Source organism: Meriones unguiculatus, chromosome 10, assembly GCF_030254825.1.
Source record: "Meriones unguiculatus strain TT.TT164.6M chromosome 10, Bangor_MerUng_6.1, whole genome shotgun sequence".
NCBI lineage: Eukaryota > Metazoa > Chordata > Mammalia > Rodentia > Muridae > Meriones > Meriones unguiculatus.
In genome coordinates this window covers 95,995,598-96,023,309 of record NC_083358.1, presented here as the reverse complement: position 1 = coordinate 96,023,309, position 27,712 = coordinate 95,995,598, and the positions used below count along the sequence as shown (strand labels likewise).

Sequence of the window (27,712 nt, the reverse complement as noted above, 5' to 3'; positions counted from 1 at the left end):
TTTTATCTGTTTTCTATAGAAGTACCTTCTAAGCTGATTGATTCTTCAGTTCCTTCTAATTTGCTCTCCAACAATGAGTAGCTGTCCATGCCTGTTTGTATTTTGCATCATTATACGTAAGGAGTAGATTTTGAAACAGTCATGCCCTATGTTGTATATAGTTTTGATTAAGGATACCCATTAGAAGTCTTTTTCCTTTTGAGATTTTTGTCATCTATATTTCCTGTAGTGCACTATCAGTTTCTATAATGCACCTGTATAGATATGAAAGTCTGATAAAATATGCCTGTATTAAAAAAGAACAACCCTGAAAGCTTGTTACAAATATTCACTTATTTGAAAAAAAATGTAGGTCCCTTTGCTATCTTAAGAATTAAATTAATTCATAATTTAAAGTTAAATTGTTTTAAATAATAAAAATATAACAGAAGTATGATTTTCAATGAAACTCTTTAGTCACTATTTAAAACTTACTATTATTTTTATTATTTATTATTTTTAGTTACATTTTATTAACTCTGTATCCCAGCTGTATCCCGCTCCCTCATTCCCTCCTAATCCTACTCTCCCTCCTTCATCTCCTCCCTGCCCCTTTCCAAGTCCACTGATTGGGGAGGACCTCCTCCCCTTTCATCTGACCCTGTTTTATCAGGTATCTTCAGGACTGGCTGCAAAGTCCTCCTCTGTGGCCTAGCAGGGCTGCTTCTCCCTTGGGGAGTGGGGAGGTCAAAGAGCCTGCCATTGAGTTCCTGTCAGAAATAGTCCCTGTTCCCCTTACTAGGGAAACCCACTTGGATACTGAGCTACCATGGGCAACATCTGAGCAGAGGTTCCAGGTTGTATCCATACATGGTCTTTGGTTGGAGAAACAGTCTCATATAAGGCCCCTGTGCCCAGATATATTTGGTCCTTGTGGAGCCCCTATCCTCTCCAGGTCATATTAACTCCCCCTTCTTTCATATGATTCCCTGCACTCTACTGAAGGTTTGGTTATGAGTCTCAGTATCTGCTTTGATACACTGCTAGGTAGAGTGAGGTATTCCAGAAGGAGAAAAACACATATGGTATATACTCACTTATTTAGACTTATAAGATATGATAAACCTAATGAAATCTATACACCTAAAGAAAATAAACAAGAAGGAAGACCCAAGGTAAGATGATCAATCCTCACTTAGAAAGACAAATGGGATGGGCATTGGATATAGGAGAAAACAAGTAACAGGACAGGAGCCTACCACAGAGGGCCTCTGAAAAACTCTACCTAGCAGTGTATCAAAGCAGATACTGAGACTCATAACCAAAACTTATTATTTTGATAGATCCTTGTTATAAACATGAAATATGCTTACTATCAAAAAGTAGAGCATTTGTTATTACGATATAGTTACTATGGTAATTTTATTAGGCATACTTTTAAAGCATTATTTTGATCATAACAACACAGGTTCGGAGCCAAACAAAGGTGCCAAATGATAGGAGTGGGGAAAATATAATTTTATTTTTAAATAGGGGACAAAAAACAACTCCCAGTCTATTTAAAGTCTATTGTGTTCATTTCTCCAACACTGGGGAAAAAAAAACTACTTAAATATTCTGATGTCTGAATAGGAAAATCTGCTGCGGGGTCAAAATCACATGTATGACATCTTTGTTTTCTAATAATCTTCATCCTTACAAGTGATCAGAGCCACACACACACACACACACACACACACACACACACACACACACCACAGCTTACCACCATAGTCTTTGTTGGATCAGTTCTTTCAGTTGGAGCGAGGGTGGGCGCTGAAGGCAAGGGCATGGGTAGGGCTGCTTGGGCCCTGAACTAGGCTCTGCGGGGGGCAAGGGGTGCCATGGGGTGACCCTGCAGGTATGTGTCAGCTGGGAGATCAGACAGTCACAAGCGTGTGCAGGGACTCACTGTAATGCTGGCGATGATTTGGGATGGCAGGTGTTGCAGTCCCCCCAGGGGAACCCCAGGCAACTGCTTTTGGGGAAACCCTAGAAATCATTAAATACAATGACTTGTTTGAGTGGCAGCCAATCTGACTATTTAATTAGAGGTAAATGCTCATCCCGGATTGCTTATTCTTCCATGTATTTCCTCCCTAGGCCCTTCCCTACTGAAGAAAGTGTAAATGATGAAGACGTCTACAAAGGCCTTCCCGACTTAATAGAGTATGTTAAACACTTTTGGTAAAATTAAGCCACTGCACAAATTTGCTCTTAGCATAGATGTGAACTATGAGAAGCTCTCTGCGGGGTAAAGGTGATGTGATGATTATGACAGCATAAGAATTATCTTTAAAGTGACGATGGGACATTTCACAGAAAACATGCTCCAACTGGCTTCTGGTCTTGTTTTGTGTGCCTATGAAGAGAAACTTACTGTAGAGAAGTAAAAAAAAAAAAAAAAAAAAAACCACAAAACTTGAAGTTTCTCAAAGGCAGAATAGAGAGGTAGATAAAACTGGAATTATGCAATTAGGGAATAATCAAAAGGGAAATAAAGTTTACTCCTGGAGTGGAGTGGCAGGACAGAAAGTGTGTGCGTCTCTGTCAGCACTGGGAAGGATGCATGCAGCTGGAGTTATTCGGGGAAATGTCAGTAGATGGAGCTTATCCCAAGCAGAGGATCCTCTGTGCTTTATTATTTAATAGTCAGAAGGGGCAGAAGGTCTTGTGGCTGATTATCTTCTGCTGATTGAGTGGCTTGTGCAGATTATGAATAAATATAAAGCATGATTCCTCTCTCTTCGAGGACTTTATGATATAGATCAGGCATGTTTGCACAGAATTATAAGAAATGGATTATGCTCCAAGGGCCATTCTTGGAATCAGTGGGAATCCAGTTCTTCCCCTGTTTAACACTGACTGTCTGCTCGCATCAGGGACTCCTCGGCAGTCTTTCTTAGGCATCTCTTCACAGAGAGACCTTTCCTGGTGAAAATCGTCACCACACCCTTACCCTGCTCTGTGTCTTTAGAGCATTTATTTCTGGCTAAGACGATGTTGGCTTGCTGCATTTACCGACTGTGTCCTCACCCCAAGGTGGTGACGCCAGGAGCTCTGTGCATTTCTGTATTCTAAGAACCTTAAACTACGATGAGCTGGAGAGATGGCTCAGTGGTTAAAGCAGCTGTGCCAGCAAAGGGCTCTGAATTTGGATTCTCAGGACCCTTTTGAAGTAGTGGGAAGGCGCAAGAGCTTACCTGTGATTTTAACTTGAGACAGCAGAGACAGGGGGTTCCTCCAGGCAAGCTGGATAACGACACCAGCCATATGAGTGAGCTCTAGATTTGATTGAGAGGCCCTCCCTCCATGGATAAGGTGTTGGAGCAATCAAGGAAGATTCAGACATCAACTTCACCCCTCTACATACCCTCGCATATACTCGCCTGTACACATACGCCCACGTACCTACACCCTTGCACATGCAAACGTGCACACGAGTGTGCAACTATTCCACATACACCTATACATGAAAAAGGAGAACAAAAGAAGAGGTTAGCTGTGTCTGGTGCGTGACGTGAATGCCAGAAGAACATTAGACACCTACTGTTTGCCAGGCCTTATGCATTAGAGTTGAGCTATCTAATCATTTATAATAAAGTGTGTTCTGTGCTCATGTGTGTGCCAACATGTTCTGTGCATTACCTCATGTAACTACTGTGTTAAATTCCCATTGTTGTAATCTGATGAAAAAAAAAAACATTTGTATACCAAACTAACTTGTTAGAGATGATATCAGTATCACACACTGTAGTCTTTGAACTCAGATGTTTCAGACCCTGAAACCAGAGGCTCCTAACCACTGTCCTGGGACCAGGTGTATGGTGACGTGCTGTTCTGGAGCTCTTAATAGAAGAGCAGGTGAGGCGAGTCCTGTAGAAGCCGTAACTGGGCCGTCAGCAGCTCATTCTATTTTAAGCGGCATTTGGAGTAAGAATGCACTGCCATTAAGTAAGATAGATGCTGATTATCCGATTAATGTGAAACCAGTCTTTTATAACTTGGCCGTAAGGTTACTGGCCGTGTTCAGTTATCAGGAAGGATATATTATGTCTAGAGCTGGGGTGACGTTCCTTTGAAAGCCCCACATGGTCATTGGACCCCATTGATGGTCACTAGTTCCTACTACTTTTTAAAGTAGCCTTTGCCCACCTTGTTCTGACAAGCGCTATTGTTAGGTAAGATTTCGTTTGGAGGGAATGTTAGGTGTCAAGTAGGAGGAGGCCTTCAATTCAAAGTGACAGGGTGGGTATTACAGTCCATGTGGCTTCTGGCCAGCCCCTTCCTCAGTTCAGTTATCTTAGTTAACTCTGTCATGATCTCAGATGATTTCCCTGCATTTTGATGGGTTTACACAAAATGCCCAGACACAGGACCACCAGGACTGCAAGGCGAGACTTCATCTCAACCTTCACCCAAGACATATAATGAAACAAAGTGCCTAGACCAACGTAACTGTCCCACTGTTTCCCAGCCAGAGCCCATCAAATGCCCTGCTATGGAAATCACAGAGCTGCCAATATGGCCTGACTCCTCAGTGCTAACCTTAAAAGACATCTTTCACTCTTTCTCCTCTCTCTGTAATTCCAAAAGGTCTCCGTATCTGATGTCACAATCCAGACTTTCCCTGTCTCCCTCCTCATCAGCCTTTACCTTAGTTGCACCTCTCAGCCTCACGGTTCTTGGCTTCCAATTCCCTGTCTGTCTTCTCCTTCCCACCTTCTTTCCTCTGTAAAGCCCCTTATGGTTCTTAGATACCCAGCTAAGGTTGAGTTCACCAGGCACATGACTCTTTCTAGTTTTGTTTCAGGGCTTCCCTCCAGTGGTTCAGCACACTTTCCCACTTTCATGCTCGTGCCCTTTTCAGGAGTACTGCCTCTGTCTTCATTTGGGTGTGTGCTGCTCTCGTTGGTCTTGAAGTTCCATTAAGATAGTATTTCTAAAGCAGCTATCTACTGAATAAGCTAACATATTTGAAATCTAGTTCAGCCATAATACCTCTTTGACGCCTTCTCTGACTTTCTTTAGTTATTTTTCCTCTTTCCCGCTCCTTTAGTTTGTGCTCATTTTCCTTATTACATATATAGAATTGTGTATTTATGGGCCGTTCTCCATATAGGCTAGTTTATGTGTGTTTGTGTATTGTGTATGATGTGTGTGCACTATATGTGGGTGTGCACTTGTGTGTGTGTGAGTGCATGGGTGTCATGTATGTGTGTTTGGAGATCAGACAGCAACCTTGTCTTCCCCTTTATTTGAGACTGACTTTAACAGGATAGCTAGATGGCCCACAGACTTGCGGGGATTTTCTTGTCTCTGCCTCCCCTCTTACTGTAGAACCCTGGGATTACAGATTTGCTAACATGCTAGGCTTCGTGCAGGCTGTGGGGATATTCAAGCTCAGATTGTTACACTTGCATGAGTTTACACTTTGGTCCAGATCCTCAATGAGAGAGTTTTTGATCTGTATGTCTAAAGTCTTACAGAGCGTGGAATTCAGTCAGCTTTTTATAAATATCCGCTGGATGGATGAGCAGATGGGTTGGTGGGTGGACAAGTATTTCTGAAGTGAATTTTTCTCAGAGTACACTTCTCTCAAGCTTTGGCTCTCGCTTTTAATGTACCTTCCTTTTCTCTGGGTTTTGACAGTTCACTTCTGTCAAATGCCTCCAAATAATCTTTCATGGCAAACATAAACAGGCTGTGATTGTACCAGCTTTGAAAAATGTTCCAAGTGGTAGAGCAACACAGTTACAGCGTTCTTACTTTTGTTCGTGTCAGTTTATAACATTCAGCCTGTACAGGCTGAGGGGAGGTACTCGGGGCTGGCCATATTAAAGGGCTGGATTCCTTTCTCAGAGAGAACAATGTTTCATTGCAACATCTCTGTGTTGTTCAAGGCCATTCTTCGGGGGTTGGGTTAGTAGAAGGCGTTTATAGAAGCTTTGAACTGGGAGGGAAAACCGGAGAGTGTAACGGAAATGGGAATGATCGACAATGCTAATAGTTTCACAGGAGCGGCTTGGGAACAGTGCCCTGGTCAGCCACTGTTAATGTCCAATTGCTCGTGGGGGACTGGAAAGCACAAATATTTCCAAGAAACCCATATGCAGTATTTAATGGCTTTAAAATAGATTTTAAATATTTATGGATTTTTGCTTGCTTCCCTTTTAAAAATAAAATACAGTTAACTCAGATAAAGACAGTTTAGTTGTAGAAAGATGTATACGTATCTTTTATGTGGGCTTCTAGAACCATGTTTTGAAAAGAACCAAATTAGTTATAATAGCATTACAGCAGCTGAGCTGTTATCAAGCAGATTTTTACTACGTCAGCTATTCCTCAACTCTCCTGCCCTAGCCACACTGTTTCCTTTAATAACATAACGAAGCTGAGGCTACAGAATACTCAAATGAGGAGGCAGTGTGACGAGGCCATTAAAATGCTCAGTGTAAAACAAACATGTTTTTGAGATCAAGGCTCTGCCATAGACCAGACTCTGCCTTTGGCAAGTCTGGTAACTTTCTGGTTCCCCAAATTCATTTTTTTTTCATAGATCATATGGCAGATAGTACTCAGAGAATCAGAGCTCTGACTAGCTGCAAGATGATCATTAGTACGGTTCTGTGAAAATGAATATCCGGTTAGGTCTTAACCAGCACTGCCCTGCTTGCTGGATTCTACTGTTTGTCACAGAGGGAGTTACATAATGGGAGCCGCTTGACTCTCTCTACCAATTCCATTTTCCTTCATCTCTGGATTTTCTGCTAAGATCAGTGGGGGGATTTCGGTCTGTTTTGAGCCGAGGCCTGCAGTCCGGGTCTCAGGGTTGCGTCCACTGTGTAACGGAGCACAGCTTTTACACTGCCTTCCTTGTTTCAGCGAGACCCGCGTGGAGGATGAAGAGGACCTCTATGACTGTGTGTACGGAGAGGATGAAGGTGGAGAAGTCTACGAGGACTTGATGAAGGCGGAGGAAGCTCAGCAGCCTGTAGGGCATTTGCTTGTTTTTCCTTAAGTAACTCGGAGTGGTTTATTAGGAAGGCGATTAGTTAGAGGACTAATTAATGCAATTATTTAACTTCTCTTGGAATATTACATAAAAACTCCTTGATTGCTTATAACTTATAGCGAGAGAACTTATTTGGAGATGCAAGCATGTTTTTTTCTTTTTCTCTTCCTTCCTTCTCTCCTTCCTTCCTTCTTTATTTTTCAACATGCCCATAGGACTTTCTGGCCTAATCTCTTCTTTCACTAGTGAGGAAGTTGAGTCTTAGAGGCCATTGCCCTGCTAACTGGGTGAATAATGGCAGAGTGACAATGGGGTATGATCTCAGGAAATCATGAGACTGTAATTGTGAAAGTACATCTTTTTCTAAAACATACGTATTTTTCATTTTAAATTTAACCTAGTATTTCAGTGCCTGTTTCTTTTCACTCATTAGCTCTTCTTACAGGTGACTCTCCCCTCTTGTTTTCTTTTTTCTTTTCTTTATTTTATTCCTCTCCCATACATTGCATCCCAACTACAGTTCCCCTCCCTCCACTCCACCTAGTGTCCTCCCCTTCCTCCCCAGATCCTCTGTTTCTCTGTTTCCCTTCAGAAAAGAGCAGGCCTCCCAGAGATAGCAACTAAAACGGCATAGGTATAATGAGATACAACAGGCCTAGACACAGATCTAGGCTAAACAAGGAAATGTCTTTTTTTTTTTTTTTTTACTTCTCCAGATACTAGCATAACTAGTATGCTCTCAAAGTTTCTGTGTTGTGCATCTCTCTTTATCATCCAGAAAGAGCTGCTTTGAACTGTCTTCTCATCTATAATTTGAAAATGTGAAAAGTCAGTCACTCAGGCATTTATTAGCATATTCTTTTATCCTAAAGGCTTCTTCATGAGCTGGGTGGTGACTTAGCTTCTTCGGGGATTTCTTGAGTCAGCTCAGCTGTCTGTGCTCTGGCTTTTAATGAAGGACCGAGGGAGGCTGGTGGGTTCCACACTGGGGAGCAGAGGCACAGACGTGGGGTGGGAGTAAGTCACTCGGTCTATATTTAGGAAATATAATAACTGTGTTTAACTTGATGCATGAGAGGTTCGCTACGCTGGCAGCACCGTCAAGGGTGCTTTCAGGTGCGTCTCTTTGCCTCGCCTGGAGTCATCAGCTGCTTTGATGGCAGCAGGTCTTTAGGGTCTCCTCTCCCCTAAGACAGTCTTCCTCACCACACAGCTCTGGGCGGTTGCTGAGCTATAATTAACAACAATAATAATGTAGACTCGTTGGCAAGGTGCAGAACGCTTTACATGGCTTCTGTCACTTGTCACTCTTTAGCTTTGGTGCTGTATTTCTGTTTTACAGAAGTGAAAACCAAGTCACAGAGAAACTTAGTAACTTATCTGTAGTTAGAAAGCTAATGACAGAATCAGTGTCAGAACTGAATTCTGTTTTGTCTGTGATTCTCTGACTTTAGTGTACTTTGAAGAACTTGAGTGTACTTTAACACTCAATGAAAGAACCAAGTGTTATGCTAATGTGCAAAAACAACGTTTGGAGGATTTTACTTATGAGTGTTTGTGTATGTGTATGTGTGTGTGGTGTGTTGTTGATAATTAATACCTTGGCTTGATATATCTTAGGCATGAACCCTACCACTGAGCTGTATCAGCTCTCATATTCCTTTCAAGTATTTAATAAGTAATTTTAATATTTTGTAGTAATTTCTGCAGTTCATGTGAAATCTGCAGTCTATGAAGGAAGTGCCTAGACTACATGTGTTACCAGATTTATTAACATTTGAATAAAAGAGGTACACTTATTAAGTAGACTATCTATTTTAGAAGCTTATCTTAATCACTTAAAACTTTTATTTATAGCATTGGAAAAGAAAAGCTCCAACGAAATGTGACACAAATGCAGCTAAGTGTCTTTTGGTGATGTTTTGTTAGAATGGAAAGTGTAAGGGAAATCCTCAGTGATTTTGATCTTTCCTAGATAAATTGTTGTATGAATTCAACTAAATAGTTTTAATTTTATCTTCCTATCTGCAGAAATCACAAGAAAATGATATACGGAGTTGTTGCCTAGCAGAAATTAAGCAGACAGAAGAAAAATATACAGAGACTTTAGAGTCAATAGAAAAAGTAAGTCATCAGGTATTGAAGCCCCAAGGTTGTCTTGCATAAGCTATGTGCTAGACCAGCTCCTTTTGCAGTGTATATATGTGAATGTATATTCTAAGATTTGCACTGAATGCCGGGCTCAGGAAAGCATATATGACATGGACTTACTTACAAATATAATCTAAAAACACAGAAGTCATACAAGTAGCAAGTAGAATTTGGATCAGTACAGCCTTTGGTGGTAGGAATTATAGTTAAAAGATATATGCTTATGTTTGAGAGGAGGAATATTTAAGCATCTATATACCCAGAATAGGCACACACAAAAACAGTTTCCTGGAACTTTAGGGAAGAGTAGTGTGTATATGGATTGAGGAGGGTGGGTTGCTTGGGAGGAGAAATGGTGTATGACCAGTAACTAAAGTTTGTGGGATGTTTTATGTGACAAACAGATTTAAAATTGATTGTGGTGGCTGCAAAGCTCTGAACATCTAAGAGCCATTGGACTGCAAACTAAATAGCTGAGTTGTGAGAACCATGAATTATGTCTCAATAAAAGCCTCCCAAATAAATATAAAGATATCAAAGCAGATTTATACATTCTACAGCTATTTATTGCTATCTCGACCTCTAAATGGCACTGTTTTAGGAACTGATGATAAGCAGCAAAGACAGGAAGACTGTAGATTCTTGTGGTACTTTCTGCATTGTGGCAAAGTTTAGGCTGAAGCAAATAAGAATGCCAGTTGGGTAGGAAGTTACCTGAAGAAAATCAGGATGAGAGAATGGCTGGGCATGGGTTAGAGATATCGTATAGAGGTTGATAACAGAAGACCTCTCTGTAAGAACATGGCACTTAGTTCGTCAGCCGAGAAAGGTGAGGGCACAAGCCACGTACATGTTCTACTGAAGAGAGTTCCAGGAGAAAGGCTATCCAGAGGGGGTTCACTAGGAGCATCAGATGGGGGCAGTATTTAACTTACGCTTTATGAAATAGCAGCGGTCCAGTGAAGTAGACAGAAGGGGTGAGGGAGATTGAGGAGGAGGCCATAGAACTGGTGGGCTACCAAGTCATATAGGGACAAAAGCTAAAGGTTTTTAAGCCTTTATCACTGCACTCTGACTCTTGTGAAGCAAGAATGGGAAGTAGGAGAAAATAGAAGGGTATTATAATAATCAGGATGACAAGAAATTGTGATACAGAAGGAGACCATAGGGGAAGTCAGACTTTGGAATAATTTGTCACGTTAGACCCAGCATTGGATTGTGAAAGAAGGAATAAGCAAAGATAGCTTCTAAACTTTGGCCTGTGTGAATGCATGAATGGTAATGCTATTTAACAAGATGGAGAGAAGTCATGAATCTCTTGGACAGTTAAACTTAGACTTCCACTGGGATGTATTGAGGCAGATATTAAAGATGCAAGTCTTATGTTGATAGGAAAGTTTGTTATGTACAGATAGGGCCTTTAGTCTCCAGTACTAAATAAGGTCATGGCAGGAAAGGCATGTTCTTAGGCCACCCCTGTAACTCCCACATTTATAGGCTAGCAAAATGAGAACCAGTTGAAAGTTTTTTTAGCTGTTGGAAAAGGGACGGTACAGAAGAGTTGCTTAGGACACTGAAAGAGTCAGTTAATTAGGAAAACTGTGTAGACCTGTAGCATTACTGAACCCATTGTACTTTATGTTTTTTTTTTTTTTTAATTAAACTATCAGTATAGTCTATGGATCTGTAAAATACATGGCAAGCTAGATATAGCCAGTGGTGGTTTGATTTCTTAGAAAAATATAGTAGAAGAAAGAGGAAGAGGAAGAAGGAGTGGAAGAAGGGAGGGAGAAAGAAAGGTGGGGGGGGGAGGGAAGTCATTCGGACAGTGGGCTGAAGACTAGGTAGGGAGAGGAGCAAGGCCGTGAAGGATGTGAGACCCAGTAGACTGGACACAGTAGGGTTAGAGAATTTCTTAAAAAAAAAAAAGCCTCGCAGGCTGGATGTAGGGTTCAGAGAGAAGGATGCTTGAAATTAATCTGAGAAGCATACACAGCTATTGATAATGACAGTATCTTGAGGTGTGACGATGATTGGGAAGAAAGGAACTGACAAGTGGGGTTCCTGCAAGGGTCATCTAGACAGATAAGAAGATTCCTCACAGTGAAAGAAAGGTACAAGCTTGATGCTAACGTCTCGAGTGAGGAATGGAAACGGTGTACAAACTACGAGAGTAGATGATTCATCCTGGGAGTCTGTGTCCTCAAGCACATCTCCAGAAGCTGCCATTGCTTACCTGCTTGGTCAACAGTGTTCTTTCTAACTTTCAGAAGCATTTTGTCTTGTAATTTAAATGTCCCAGCTTGTTTTTATGTCTTTGTTTGCTTATATATGAGTGCGATATGCATGCACATGTGTTTGTGTCTTTACATGTATGTGCACGTGTGTACATGTGAATGGAGGCGCGAAGTTCTTGTTATGTGTCTTCCTCTATTGTTCTCCACTTCCTTTGTTGAGACAGGGTCGCTTGCAGAATCCTGAGCACTGATTGCAGATAGTCTAGCTGTCTGCTTGCTCCAGGAATCCCTGACTTAGCTTCTAAGTGCTGTGTTTATAGGTGCCTGCCACATCTGCACAGCATTTTTCACGGATTCTGGGGATCTGAACTCAGATATTCATGCTTGTGTGGCGAGTGCTTTAGTCACAGAATGTGTGCTTAGCTGTTTAGTGCAAAGTTTTCAATATAGAGAAAATATTTTCTAGTATTTGTATTTATAATGCAATAAATAACTGACCTTTAATAAATTTTGCCGGTTGATAAAAAAAAAAAAAATCATCATGTAGAGTAGGCAAACTTATGCTAAGTTAAAGCGACTTTTCTCTTGTCTCCTGGTAGTATTTCATGGCACCGTTGAAAAGATTTCTGACGGCAGCAGAATTCGATTCAGTATTTATCAACATTCCTGTAAGTAAAGTTGTGACAGGTGGTGTGTGGTTTCTAAGAAGTCTTCACTTTTTAGCGGGCTCACGAACCTCACTTTATCACTTTACTTGTGGTTTCTGTGAATCTTGGCTTCCCGAGTTCTCATATCTGTACCCTTTTGAAAAACTCCCACGGCATCTTTAACCCAAGGTCGTTTAGGAATGCCTGCTGTGCACGAACGGATAGGTAAGGTGCACATCTTATCCCCGCCTTGTCCTACGCAGCGGCGCTCTCAGTTAAGTAATCGTGATGGCGCTGTCTGGCTGTTTGTCTCGGTATTCCCTGGTGTAGCCCCTGGAATGCCATTTGCCTTCCTCCATTCCTTCGTTTTGCCCTTCGCCCATTGGCGGTCAGATCTGCTTGTGGTTGTGTCTACCTCAACTTACATTTAGATTCACAATTTCCTTTCTTTTTCTTTGTTATTGTCCTATAAGAAGAAAATGCTCACAATAGCAAATGGAGACATCGCATTAAAAACCCAAACGTGCCATTCTAGGAAGTAGGAACCTCTCTGAACCCCCATACTGTGCTCATTCGCCTAGTTCGATGGTCCCCGCTCTTATGGCTCTTACCCAGCAAAATACTAGAGATGACATACTCATCTTCAGTTTTCAGCCTACAAAGAACAAGGTGGCTGTCATGTTTCTCTGTGCTCTGAGGTATATAGAAAGAGATAATGGAGAATTGAGAACATGATTCAAATTTCCTCATTTCCACACTATGACACACATTCCCTGGCTGCTGAAAATGACTTGCTTATCAGAATAAAAATGAAATTCAGACTTTTGAGTTGCTGTAGTCAACTGTCTAGCATAATTTCTTTCCTACATTTTTGTGTCATTAGTTGTCTGGTTTCAAGCAATTTAGTCTGATTGTTGTCAGCTTAGCACTAGGACACCGCTAATTGACCAAAGGAGAGATCTGCGTCTCTGTCCCAAGGACATGAGTCATTACTTTAATCCATCAATAAAACAGTAAGTACTTGATTAGTTCTGTTTTAAAAATTTGCAATGATTATAAAATTAAACAGCTGTGTATATTTTTATTCAAAGACTAAATTCACCTATAATAGCAAGTAAGATAGTTTCTGGTTTCATTGTACACTGCTATTTCTATTCCTACTAAAATTACTATTTACCGTGCCTATATCTTTCTTTCTCCTCTCCTGCTTCCTCCTACCCTTTACCTCTACCCTCTTCATCCTTCTTCTCTCTGAGTCTGGCCACAGCGGAAACTCTGGTTGGGGTGTGGTTTCTGTTTCTGATTTTTATTTTTCTTTACAATGTTTTCTTTTCTAAGGACCTTGTAAAAGTTCATCGGAGCTTGATGCAAGAGATCCATGATTCCATTGTAAATAAAGATGACCAGAACTTGTATCAAGTTTTTATTAACTACAAGGAAAGGTAACTTTTGCATTTAAACATGTGTGGGTATTGGTTTGGAATTAGAGTAAATGTTAGTATTAAAATGGAAGTATGTATTTCTTTTGTTTATTAAAATACTTGTAGACAGAAATTAGAACATCACATGGGTCATCTCAAGGAAGTAGTTTGAGCTTTAGATGTTGTTGACGACGACGACGATGATGATGATACTAGGCTGGCGAGATGTTCAGCAGTTCAGAGTACTGATTGTTCTTGTAGAAGTTCGATTCCCAGTATCCATGTCTACTTACAACTATCTTTAACTCCACTTCCAGGTGATCTAATGTCCTCGTTGGCTTGTAGACACTAAATCTATATGCAATGCACATGTATACATGCAGACAAACACTTGTACATGCATAATAAAAAGTTTTAAATGCATACCCAGTATAGCATTTAAATTTTTCCATGGCAGAGAAACAAACAGGCTAAGGTTTTTCCTTGGGGCTTGTCACTCCTGAATGATGTAATCTTCACTAACATATTGATGATTGGGCTCTTCCCTTTCCTCTCTGTAGTAATGGGAAAGAGGAGTTGCTACTCTAATATTTTACAATTTGAAAAAAAAAATGGAACATAAGATTTATAGTCAAAGACAGTGAATTCTTGGTCTGGGAGATAAGCTTGATAGAAACGTTTACCATGTGAATGTGATGAGTCTTCAGAACCCTTATAAAAATTTACATTCCCAACCCTGGGCATGGGGGCAGGGAGCAGACACAGACAGATCCTTGAGGCTTACTGGTCAGCCAGCTTAGCTCCAGACTAATATGAGACACATACACAAACACACACAAATGCACACACAGAGAGACACAGATAGACACAAATACACACAACACAAACACACCACAAACATACAAATACATGCACACATACATATATAGAAAGACACACACATACACACAAACAGACACACATACATACATACACACCACAAGTGCATATAGACATGCACACACACAAATACATATACAAATCTATACACACAAACACATATATACACATGAAAATATAAGTATACACACACACACACACACACAGAGAGAGAGAGAGAGAGAGAGAGAGAGAGAGAGAAACAGACAGAGACAGATCTATGTATCTTTCCCCTAACATGGAATATCTTTTTTTTTTTTTCCGGCTTCAAATATACTGCTCTCTCATTTTAAACGAAGCAACATAATTCCTAACACTAAGCAGTGGCTAATGAATTGCTTTGTGTCAGCTCTTGATAAACATTAACAGTTTATTAGTACTTTTAGCCAGTGGAGAGATAAAAGGAACAACAGAGCTAATAGCCTCTTTGCAGGATATCTGGGATGTGGAGATGTCCTTGGGGGGCAGACTCCGTGCAGTGTGAGTTATCCTCCGTGTGAGGGGTTCAGGCCTCTCTTCCCACTTCTCGGATGATGTATGTTCCGTAATTAAATGCAGCAAGGAGTGGAAGGTTTATTAATGGGTGGAGTCCTGGCGACTGTAATAAAATTGTAGTAGAAAATATAACTGTCTTGAGTATTAGTAAACAGTAAAAAGTTTATCTTCAATAAAAGCTTAAAGAATTTTTTGATATATATATATATATATTCAAATAACATTAGCAGTCACTAAGCAGCATTGTAAAATCTGTCTTCTATAAAATATACATGGACTCAGTCTTATTCTAATTTGGAACCAAAATTGTCCTTTCGCTACTGTCAATGTGAATGGCCCTCACTTTGCATGAAGTGTATGTTAGAAAGAGTCTCGGGGCCGGAGAGAATGCTCATGGGTGGAGAACACTTGATGCCTTTGCAGAGGATCAAGGTTCCGTTCCCAAAGTCCCACATTATAGCTGCCAGTAACTTTAGTTCCTGGGAACCCAGCATGCTTTTGTGGCCTCTTTGGGTACCTGTGTAGATGTGGTACCCATACAAGTGCAAGCATGTTCATATGTGTGAGTGTATGTACCAATAAAATAAAATAAATAAATCTTTTAAAAATCCTGTTACTGCTTTATAGCCCTGAGTATGACTTTAAAGATCTGGGCATTCCCTCTTTCTTCCTCTGCTTGTTTCCTTCTGCCTTACAGGTTTATCTTCTTCCTTTCAGATTGGTTATTTATGGGCAGTACTGCAGTGGAGTGGAGTCGGCCATCTCTAACCTAGACTACATCTCTAAGACAAAAGAAGATGTCAAACTGAAGTTGGAGGTGCCTTTTCATTCCTATGATTTGTTTATCACTTAAAGACAAAGTTTAGCAGTGTATCCCTCTACCTCATGTGTGCAAAATATAACCTCACTCCGGTTTTATAAACTATTTAAAAAGATGGCCATGTTGTTAGTCAAAGCTATGGTGGTAATTGTAGCGGGAGCAGAACCTAACTTTGTGGCTGTGGGTTTTATAGGACATTCTTTCCTTAGGTCTTTTTTACTGTGATGTGTGTTCTAATAACTCTCTTATTCTGTGGTTGAAAAGGCTGGGTGTAGGGAGGTCATGAGTGAGTTACCTCCGTAGTGAGAGGTACAGGATAGATAGGGTTTTTCCATCTCTGTCTCTGTCTCTGTCTCTGTCTCTCTCTGTGTGTGTGTGTGTGTGTGTGTGTATGTCAAGGGTTTTTGCATAGCATAAGGCATTTGCACATGTATAAAATACATAGGTATTGCCCATAAGAAAGAAGAGTAGACAGACATACAAATGTAAAAACAAAACAAAACAAAACAAAACAAAAACAAAGTTCCATGTGACTGTGAGAAGGCTGTCTGAGTAAGTTGGAACAGTCACTTCAGAGGAATAGATGGAAAGATAGTAAGACTGGAGGCTTTTGCTAAGTCATGGCTTGGGAGGTGAGGATGGTGATAAACATCTACAATCCCATCACCTGAGGGGCCAAGGCAGAAGGATTGCAAGTGTGAGGCCGGTGTGGACCATACTCAGACACAGACACATAGAGGCACACACACACACACACACACACACACACACACATACACACATACACACAGAGACACAGACGCACACATATCTATCCACATATGTGTGAATGTATTTATATGTATCTCAGGACCCCTCCACTCCCCCAAAGTCATACTTTATATGTATTAATTATATTCCATAAGAGTTTAGATGTTCAAAGAACCTCTGAAAAATGGTTGTTATATGGAATAGTATCTTTAACGATATTTTTTTGTTGCTACTTCAGTATCTCCGTTCTCCCTTTCTTTGTTTAGTTTATCCACGATGAACAGAAAAGAGGGGAAAGCCTTTCAAATCATAGCCCTTTCTTGTTTCAGCACAGCGAGCATGATTCCATCACTTCCATCTTCCATGGAAAGGCGTTATTGCTTAGGAGGCACAATGGCAGGGTACCGAGTATTTCATAGTGTCCCTTGATGACGGTGACCTTATATCTAGAGACAGTTTAGTCACCAGTAAATGACATCCTTAAAGTATCATTGGCACCAAAGGTTAATGCTCTTCATAGAGAAAGGACACTCATAAGTGTAGAGGTCTAGGCTACCTTGACTCAAATAGATATGATGATAAAATAAAACTTTACAGCTCATGTTATTAGTTCAGAGTGGAACGGTAGTTAAAGCAGCTTTTTTTTTTCTTTTTTTCTTAAATGAAGGTATAAAACTGTGGTTCGAGGTGGGAGTCAGCATGTTGTCTGTCAGACTTCTGTGGCTCTCAGCCCTGTTGAATGGCTGCTCCTCTCTCAGAATTAGTGTCAAAGCTCCGCACAGGACATGCACCCCAGGACTGTACAGCCTGTCCACGATGCGCCAGTCTCGGGAGAGGAGAGGCCTCAGGCTGAGTTGAAAGGCTGCAAGTGAGAGGCTGCAGCTCAGCGTGCTGCCTCTCGCTGGGCTCAGATGTCCCACTTTTGAGCAGGGCCTGACTTGGGAGAATTTAATGAGAAAGTGTAACACGGGCGCCCCGCAGGATGTTATGAAAGCTGTCTTCCTCTTGACGCCTGTCGTTTCCATTTTCTTTCGTTAGTGCTTCTGTGTATGTTTTCTGGTTGTTATTTTTCTGATGCGTGAGTATGTGTGTCTTTTCTACTTTGGAATCAAGGTAACATAGGGAATGGGGTAAGAGACTGTCCCTTCTTTTGAGCCTGAGCTTAAACTCAATGATAGTGCTTTCAGTTAAGATTGGGTTTAGGCCAAGTGTATGATGGGGTTATTTAAGAAGCGTTGCTTATGGTTTTTTTTATTTTTTACTTTCAATGATAAAAATTTATACCCCAGTCTCCAGCTGCAGTATAGTTGATGCCAAAAATGTATTTTCCCCATGAGCTTGGAACTTCAACAAACTGATTCTGCTCCCTGCCCCCAATCACTTTAAGTGAACTTTTTTGATTTTACATGTTCAAATTTCCATCCCTTGCACTGACGGCCTACATCCCAATGGAAATGCAGAGTTACAAGAACTCTGCCATCCTAAGGAGCTTAAAATGCAATGGCGAGAGAAGACCCGGTCCTTATAGTAATGATTTGACCTCCTAGCTGAGAGTCATGATCTGGAATACTTGTAATCTACGGATACAGGGAAGCTGTTGACCTCATGGGCTGGGGAGATAGCACAGTCAGTGAAGAGCTTTCTGTGCAAGCATGAGGCCCTCAGATCAGTCTCCAGAAGTCACAATGAAAAGCTGGATGTGATGGCACATGAATATGCTTTTACCTCTGGGAGTGGAAGATGGGAAGAACCCATCTATCCCCAAGGCTTGCTGGCCATCTGATACAGCCTTCTTGCTGAGTGCCAGACCAATAAGAGACCCCGTAACCAAGGAAGATGGCTCCAGAGAAACAACACCTGCAGTTGTCTTTTGGCTTCCAAACACATGTTAATCCATGTACATACAGGAACTCTATTGAAACATTTATCTTCCAAATGAACTGTGTTAATTGAGACACAGGTAACTAGTCAGCATATTCTTTTCTAGCACAGCTTCCCCTAGATCTGTAGTCAAACACACTCATGAAGTCATCATGGTTATTAGAATCACTGGCATTAATGTCATAGCTCCTGATAATGCCTTTGAAGGTGCGAGAAAAGCTAAGAGTAGGCAAAGGAACAAATTCATAGCCCACATATTATAAGTAACTCTGTACTTTGAAGAAGCACTTGGTCTGGCACATGAAGAATATTGAACTCATGAGGTTTTTCTCTAGCAATGTTCTTTGCCATTTTGCTGTTTGGCATCTTTTGGAATAATACCATTTATATAGGATTCTCTAGAGGAACAGACTTGATAGAATGAATCTATTTCCCATTCCTGGCACTAAAATCTGCATTACTCAGGGTTCTGTAAACCTATCTAGAAACCTGTATGAAAAGGGAATTTATTAGAATGGTTTACAGATGGTGGTCCAGCTAGTTCAACGATGGCTGGCTATCAAAGGAAAGTCTAAGAATCTAGTAGCTCTTCAGTCCATGAAGATGGATATCCCAGCTTGTCTACAGTGTATACTCAAACCCTGAATAAGTAGGCTCTAATTCCAGTGAAAGACTGGACTAGTAAGAGAGGGCAATCAGGCAAAGAACAAAAGCTTCCCTTTTCCATGTCCTTTATATAGGCTTCCACCAGAAGATGTGGCCTAGATTAAAGGTGGACCTTCCCCCCTCAAAAGGTCAGGATTAAAGATGGGTCTTCCCACTTCAAATTATTTAATCAAGAAAAATTCCTCGAAGGTGTATTTAGCTAACAGTGACTTGCCCAAGTCACATGGCTAGGCATTTGTATGTTAATACTTCAAATTAAAATTATTTACCCCAAGGTCACAGCTACAATCAAGAGTGAAGAAGTCAATATTATTTTTAAAGTACACTTTTTGTTTGTTTTATAACAAGATTTACTAGGTAGCCTCACACTTACATCAATCCTCCTGCCTCAGGCGCTTGGGTGCTAGAAGTATAGACATGTACCGCATGCCCAGCATAAAGCATTTTTTTGAGAGGATTAAGTATGTAAAATCTGAGGCTTTAAAATATTAACGATGGCAGCACATTTATATTTTAACGTTCAACTGAATATTCCAGCTCATTTAATTCAATAAATATTTATTGAGCAAACAGAGTTGTTGTTGTTGTTTAGAGGCTTAAGGGACATGTCTTTAATCCAAAAGGTATTACTGGGGCAGATACTCTTTACAATGATAGTTAAGTGGCTACATGGTAAATGCGTACACAGGGAAAGACAAAAGAGGGAAGACAGGAGGGAGGGAGGAAGAGATAAATAAAATGGTTTTGACAGAAATTCTTCATAAAGCCTGGTGGAAAGCTTTGGAAAGGGGATGGTGGTTTCTTCTGCAGACTGGAAAGAGTGTTTGGATAGAACTGATGAGGCCAAAGCATGATGTTAGGTAAGCCCACATGGCCTTAATGAGTGAAGGTTTGCCACTCTGTGGTTCAGAAGCCTGAGGGGAACGCGGGAGGTAGAGCTCCAAAGGAAAACTGGATAGGATTATGTGCTATAAAAATAATCTTTACTCATAAGTCTTCTATTTGATCCAAGTTACGATTTGAAATACTATAAGTGCTTAAAAAAACCTGACTATATTTTTGAACATAAGTATTGCCAAGGAAAAGAGCAAAAAATATTTTATAAGGATTATACTTGTGGACTTTGCAATTTGTCGTGCTTTCTTGACTCCCTTTGAGTAAACTAACAAAAATTTGAAATCCGTTGCATTAGGAATGTTCCAAAAGAGCAAATAACGGGAAATTCACTCTGCGTGATTTGCTGGTCGTGCCCATGCAGCGTGTGCTGAAGTACCACCTCCTCCTTCAGGTCTGTACTGTCACAACTCTGCGGTGCATCTGTTGATCCCACAGAACACCATGGGCATCCACCGTGCCGCCGATTGTCCAGATAGTCAGGGCTGAGTGAGATGGCTGCGACAGCTAGGCATTTTATCTTCCTCTTTGCGAAAACCAACCAAACAAACGAAAAACAAACCTGGATTCTGTCTTCATTAAAAAGACACATTTTGTGTTCTTTAACGGGATAAGAAGAAGAAGAAGAAAAAAAAAAGAGTGAAGCAAGTACAAATATGCCTTCCACAGCATCTTCCAGAGTTAGCAATAATCATTTGCCAGTGAGTCAACATACTAATTTGATCAGATTACCCGCATTAGACTCTCTGGCTTACCACAATAATTAAGTGAAGATTGTGTCACGGGCTGTATGGCTTTTTCACTGCACTAAATATAATAAGGCGACATCTATTGTGAGGAGATTCTTACTATAACCCACAAAGTTTATGGTTTCCACGGTTAGTCCTCTAATGAGGGTGGAGAGTCTTATAAATTTAATTTGATAGCTATACCAGGAGGCTCATTAGTTCTGCTCCAAAGAAATGTCTTATTGTATTGGTCTTCCTGCCCAGATGATGCACGAGGAATGTCATTTTAAAAAGATCTACTACCTGCATGTGGAATAGAATTCTGAGTCGTCTTCGCTTTGTGCGTCTTATATATTCAATTTCTTGAACTGTAGCCATGCAATTATTAGTCACTTCTATTTTGGTTCTACTGAGAAATCAGAAAAATTCAAACCTTGATTATTCCTTAAAAATGCATTAAAACATTTATGAGACATAAACTCAAAGCAACTTAATCAAATTGGATTTTATGAAAAAATAATAAGGGCGACTCAGGCAATTCAAGGCATCGTGGAGCTAAAAATGGGTCCAAAATAAGATTGTAATTTATTTTGTTACTTTGATATAGTGAAGTACTGATTGAAGAATTTAGAAGGTTCAGATCAAGAAAAAGACACTTTGGATCCTTGTAAGATTTTGTGTAGACTCAAAAACTAAGAAACACAATTATATGTTTTTGAAACTTCTGACTTATGCTGCTATTTTTCTTCTGCTGTCTTGTATTTTAGATTTCAAGAATACATGTTATTCCATGATTTTTTTTTTTAACAGGAAGCTTTATTTTGGGCACTCTATGTTGATAAAAATTTTAGATTTTTTTTTTTAAGTATTTTGTGTTTGTCTGGTGTCTAGGAATTTGCTGAACAACTATGGTTATTAGCATGTAGATTTTCTCCTTACTACTGCACTCTCATGATTTCTCAGAGAATTCACTTCTGGATGCTGGTTGATTTTACGACAGTGACACAAAATTTAAAATATTTCTGGCAACCAGGGAAACTGGCGTGGGTCTGACCTAAGGCCCTCTGCATATATGTTACAGTTGTGTTGCTTGGTCTTCTTGTGCCACTCCTGACAGTAGGGGCAGGGGCTATCTCTGACTCCTCTGCCTGCTTTTGGAGACCCCTTCCAAAAGCATCATCCAGCCTAAATACAGGGGGAGGTGTCTAGTCTTACTGCATCTTAATAAGCCATGTTTGGTTGATATCCATGGGAGGCCTGCCATTTTCTGAAGAGAAGTAAAGGAGGAATGGATGGGGTGGGGGAGGTGCTGGTGCCAAGACGGGACTAGGAGGAGGGAGGGGAAACTGCACTCAGGATATAATATATGAGAGAAGAGAAATTAAAATATTTTATATGGGGAGTTTGGGAAACTTTAAGAGTGATTTAATATTTTGTTTAACAAAGTGAGAATAAAAATAGAGTTTTGGTGGATTTTTATACTTGGCAGCCCTCTCTTTCTGCAGGTCCTATTTGTAACAAGAAACAGAACCAGTACTGGGGCCTTTAGAGAATTTCAAGTGGGCTCTTTTTCCCCCCTTCCTTTTTTAAATGTGCCAAACAGTATTAGGAATGCATTGTATGACAGGACCCACCCCAGTACGGCTCGCCATTTAGAAGAACAAGCCAATGCAACCTTTGAAGTGTAACACGATGTGATGGGTACACAGAAGAGACAAAGGACTCAGTAACTACACCTCAGTGTGCTGGGAACCCAACTGCAGGCTTTGTCTCCCCTTTTTAGAGAGGGGTAATCTGTGGCTTGGGCTTTGAAGGAGTAGCATGCGTATGACAGGTAGACAAGATGAGGAACTTTCTAAAAGAAAACACCATGTCCAATGGGTTACATATGAATACCTTTGAGAAGTGTGGATTATTTAGTGTGGGTTGAAAGTAGATCTTCTGGGTGGGAGCTGAGAGAAACGGATTCAGAGCCATTTGTAAACTCCAGACGCAGAGCATGACTCCTAGGAGGTATTGGGTGACAGCTGAAGCATCTGGGGACGTCACAGAAGTCTAACCAGGCGCTAGAGACAAGACCTGACACAGAGTTTAGAAACCTGCTTGGTATCAGAGCTGTGGACAGACTACTGGAAGGAGAGACTGAACTTTCTCAAAAACACTTAGGAATAAACAGCTTGAAAAGACGGCAAGGAGCCGGTGTTAGGGAACCACCAGGAAAGTGCTGTCCAGGGCAGAATCAAATTTAGTATCAGGGAGACATAGGGAAGAAAAGGGGAGGTCAGAGCCTGGCATACCACTCAGGTTTTGGCTTCAGGTGTTACACCAACAGAAATGATGCTATTTAATCAAGCACCTCCAGTCGCCACTTCATCTTGGATGAGGCTGGAGCAAGTTTGGGACTTACTAAGCTTAGAGGTCTGTGAGACTGTTATTTAGTTGGACATGTGAGTCTGGTATTGGTTGTGATATCTGAGCTGAGCAGATAGACTGCAGAGAGATGGCCTCATTAGCTGACAATTGATATGACAGTGGTTGAGATCAAATTTGTGGAATATGTAAAAAAAGGACAAAAGGCTGAACATGTGGGTGAGAGCAACTCTCTAAGAGAAAGGAAACCATTTGAGACCGAAGAGGATGCAGGAATTTAGGATATATGAGCAAAACAGTGACAGCAATGACCCACAAAGCATCCTCTTGTTCCTGAAATGGAGGTGTGGTATTCGAATCAACAGTCTTAGGGGAGTAGAAAGCACCCATTCACCTGAGCTCTGGCTGTCCATCAGAACATCCAGGAAACAGTACAGTTATAATGGTGACGGTAGGGTTCAGCTGAGAAAAGAGTCTGTGAACCTGGAAATGATCACACTGTGCAGAGACTGATGGCAGTGTCTGAAACCTTCTGTGTGCTTGTCTCTTCAGTGTTGGTTTCAAATTTAAAGAAAGCGTTGCTAACCTGTGTCTTCCAAACAGGAACTGGTCAAACACACCCATGATCCTACCAAGAAGGCAAACCTGAGGCTGGCTCTGGACGCAATGAAGGTGAGGCGGCTGCAGCGGGAACTTGCTCATCATATTCCTGCCTGGAAACGATGACATCCAAGCTGCCAGCACGTATATGTGATACCCTGACCTGACCTGAACACACAGTCACTCAAAGCTGTTAACATTCTCACTTTTTATTGGTGAGGAGAGCGAACGGACTTACTGAAATAGTGAAATATTCACTATTGCCTGGTTTTCTGAGACTGAGACTTCCTGGTTCTTGCTATGTAACCCGAAGTGGCCTCAAACTTGTGGGCACTCTTCCTTCATCGGCCTCAGAAATGGAGTTCTTACAGGGATTTAAGTGCCAGACAAAAATGTCGTAAAACCAAGAGGGATGCTAAAGCTGCTTTTGTGTGGTTTGCTAACTTGCATAGCTTCCAGGAGTGACTCTAGATAGCGACTGTGTTTCACACTCTTCTCCTTGCTACTTCTATAACTCTTGGCCTGAAGAAGCAGAGGGCTGCGGCCGACTTGAGGATCGCGAGCATGCTTCATTTTCCTCAGAAAGATCCTCTGTTGGGTTGCACACAGTGGATGCTGCACTTTGGGTTTCTGTTTCTAGTTAAACCTGAAAGTCAAGAAGGCAGATGGCCAGATAATAGATGTAGGCTTGTCGAGGAATGTCTGTCTCAAAGCCCATTCCACATTTGACTTTGAGTCGTAACTGAAACAGAGTTGAGCATTTGTTTTTGAAAGGAAGTGACAGGGCATCGTCTAGCTATTTAACTGTGCTCTGGGCCAGACTCAGCATTGGCTCTTCTGTTTGGATGATCACAGTGGGAGTGTCGTGACCATTACTTGGTCATTTACCGTGGTTAGAAGAAAAACAAACTTTGTGTCCTTAGGGAAGTCTTGGAGAGGGGCATGGGAGGAGATGAGGAAAGGAGGGAGTCAGGGAGGGGGCTACAGCTGGGATACAACGTGAATAAACTGTAATTAGTATAAAAATAAAAATTAAAATTAAAAAAAGAAGTCATCTGTGCCAAGCTTCCACTGAGAACATGGTTAAGAATTGCTATTTGCAGAGTTGTGTTCCTGTTGCAGATGCGTGAAAGAGGCTAAAGGGCGGGGAGGGGGGGAAGCTTAGAAAACAGGAAAATGTGCATCACACCAAGTAAAAATAGCCAGATACAGTATGGGAGGATTAGGTAATGCTTTTGCAGTGTTTTTTTTAAAGCCATTTTTAAGTGGTTGAAGGCACATGGAGAAACCTGGCTGAAGGTTTTACTCGCTCTTTGCCGGTTTTGTGCAGCCGGGTCCTTCACCACTCCCTTGCTTCTCCTCTCTTCACTCTGAAATTGAACTAGCCGTCTTGACTGAGCGCTCTTTCGAGCTAACAAGACATTAACTCGTTTCAAAAGACAGTCTTCTAGGGCAACATGTAATTTTGTGCTGCCGATCCTTCGCCCTTTATCTAACCTGGGGAAAGATGTGCCACTGTCAAGGGCGGCCATTCATGCTCCTGGAATTTAAATTCTCCTGACCTACTTTCCTTGTGACTTTGCATAGCTGCAGATTTTGTTTGGTCTTTTTTTTTTTTTTTTTTTTTTTTTTTAAGGCAGCAGCGTCCTTACTCTCCTCAGGGTTGTGATAGACCACAACCCTTCAGACGTCCCCAGCTGCATACCCCACGTTTTAAAATTGGCTTTGAGATGCAGCTTTGAGTGACTGTGTGTTCATTTTATTGTCATCGGGATGTTATTGTGGTGACTTTCGTCACTGACGGGATTAATGATATGTTTTTCTTTCAAAGCAGCTTGCATCTCTAATCTTCCTGTGCCTTCTTTCTGTACCCTTCTCTCCATTCTTTAGGACTTGGCACAATATGTGAATGAAGTGAAAAGAGATAATGAGACCCTTCGTGAAATTAAGCAGTTTCAGCTATCTATAGAAAATTTGGTATGTAATTATCCTCCTATCCAGCTTCCCCTCATCCCCAAATCGCGGGACGTTCTGAGAACTGTTGTTGAGGAAAAGATAGTATACCTTCAACTTTCGGCTGTTGGAAGTTGTTTTTCTCCCTCCTATTTCTCTTTGGCCTTCACACTCATGTGGTGTCATCTGTGACTTTGTTATTGTCCAGATGCCTCTCTTGCTTGCCTCTTTCCCTCAGGCTCTTTCTGCCCCTTCTCCCAACAGTCCCAGAGGACAATAAAGAGAGTCCCAGTGTAGGTAACATGGCTAGAAAAAGTCCTTTCAAGTCGCTTGTCATTTTAACTGGGACACAATTTAACTGGGACAAAATTCTGAAAGAATGAGAAGCCTGGAGATCTATCTGGTTAGTGATCCAGGGAAAAGTCCAGAGACGGGGAAGTAGCACTTTACGTGTTAAGAGAGCTGAGAGGCAAGGCTTGCTAGAAGTGGTGAGGACAGAAGGGGTTGATGGGCTCTCAGGTCTCAGGGTATGGGCAACTGTATCACATAACCTTCTAGGCCAAAGATAGGTTAAGGCTTCATTGTTCCTGCCATGGAAATAGGGCAGCTTCTACCTGTGAGTGTTCCAGGCTTGTTAATATCTTTAATTCAAGGAGTCCCAACAGGAAGGCAGCCAGGTAGCTATTGAAATGGTTTCTAGAGAGAATGAGTGGAGGACGGGATTTGCCAGTGGGAAGCGTGCAGAGAGAATGGCTCTGAGACATTGTTGGCAAGGTGATTTCACCGCTGTGCTCTGAGTCCTGCTGAACTTGTACAGCCACCTCCCCACTTCATGGTGCTGTCACCTGCTTTCCTGCAACCCCAAATGATCTCTTTGTGTTTCAAAACCGTGGTTTTCCAAGTCACCTTTCTTCCCAAACTTGCCAAGACTTTTCTGATGTCTTTAACATTCATCTATTTAAAAGTACTTAGTGATCTGCACTTAAACAATTTTCTGAGCTCATCCAGTGAATGATTACTCACATATTTTATATCATGGGTGTTATGCCATGTTTTTTTTTGTAAGTCTCTAGTTTTCTATCTCTTTTTGTGGTTGAAGATATTCTACTAAGAGCCCAGAGTTTTTCTCCATTATAGTTTATCATATTCCTTCAAGGTCCAACCTAAAGGGAATCCCACTCCCTAACCTCCCATCATCCCTTGTCTTCTAGAGTTTCCTTAACAGCTATATAGCACTGACAGTGTCATAATATCAGCAGTATTAAATTGACCCCTATACAAATGTATGTGTGCATATGATATTAAGTATATTTACAGTCTTGTATTCCCATTGCCTCTATCCAGCTCCAGAACTCTTCTCATCCTGTGAAACCGTATTGACAGAGCACAGACTCCCCACTCTGTTCTCTCCGCAATCGCAGGCACCAAATATTTTCTGCCTGTGAATTCAGCACCTTGGATGCCTCTGATGTATAGAACCATATAGTCTTGGTGCTCTTGTGACCATTTTAGTTTATTCAGCCTCATGCCATGGCATCCATCCATGTGGCAGAATGTGGGTTTTGCCTACTTAAGGCTATCTGTATCACTGTCTGTGCATATCCCACACTGTGTCTTTTTATGCAGAGAACATTTGTTTGCTTCCCCCTTGGAGTATCATAGGCAATGCTACTGCATATGGGCGTGCCAATGTCCATTCGAGTGCCCACTTTCATTTCTTTTGGTTATATCACAGGATTCCTGAACTGTGCGGTAGTTCTGTGGCTTTAAATTTTGAATAATTTCAATTCTCGACAGCACACTTGCCCCAGTTTGCCTCCTTACTAGCGATAAAGATGGATTCCAGGTTCTTCATGAACTTGGCAAATTTTCAGGTCTCTTTTTAAAAAAATATTTTCTTTTCTAAGCGCATGTGCAAAATGTATATCTAAATGGGTGTGAAATAGTGTCTGATTGTGGCTTTCATTGAATTTTCCTAATGAGTCATAGTGTTGTATGTTGCTTTGTGTGTTCACTGGACGTGTCTGGTTTCGAGAAATGTCCATTTAAATACCTTGGCTAATGTTGAGTCCTGATGCGGTGTGGGGTGTGGGTGCATGAACACTCACATTTGCATGTTTGTAGGACGTATTTACATATATGTATCCC

At 41.2% G+C, this 27,712-nt stretch overlaps 1 protein-coding gene across 2 annotated transcripts in view; it reads left to right on the top strand.

The window, feature by feature from the left end:
• Positions 1–27,712, top strand: part of Vav3 (vav guanine nucleotide exchange factor 3) — a 333,283-nt gene that overhangs the window by 140,728 nt on the left and 164,843 nt on the right. For both annotated transcript variants that reach the window (XM_060392876.1, XM_060392875.1), the window contains exons 4-12: positions 2,122–2,187; positions 6,904–7,012; positions 9,065–9,157; positions 12,021–12,089; positions 13,407–13,510; positions 15,620–15,719; positions 20,212–20,307; positions 23,615–23,683; positions 25,502–25,588. In XM_060392876.1, coding sequence (XP_060248859.1) covers positions 2,122–2,187; positions 6,904–7,012; positions 9,065–9,157; positions 12,021–12,089; positions 13,407–13,510; positions 15,620–15,719; positions 20,212–20,307; positions 23,615–23,683; positions 25,502–25,588 — 793 coding nt within the window. The remainder of the gene's footprint in view (positions 1–2,121; positions 2,188–6,903; positions 7,013–9,064; positions 9,158–12,020; positions 12,090–13,406; positions 13,511–15,619; positions 15,720–20,211; positions 20,308–23,614; positions 23,684–25,501; positions 25,589–27,712) is intronic.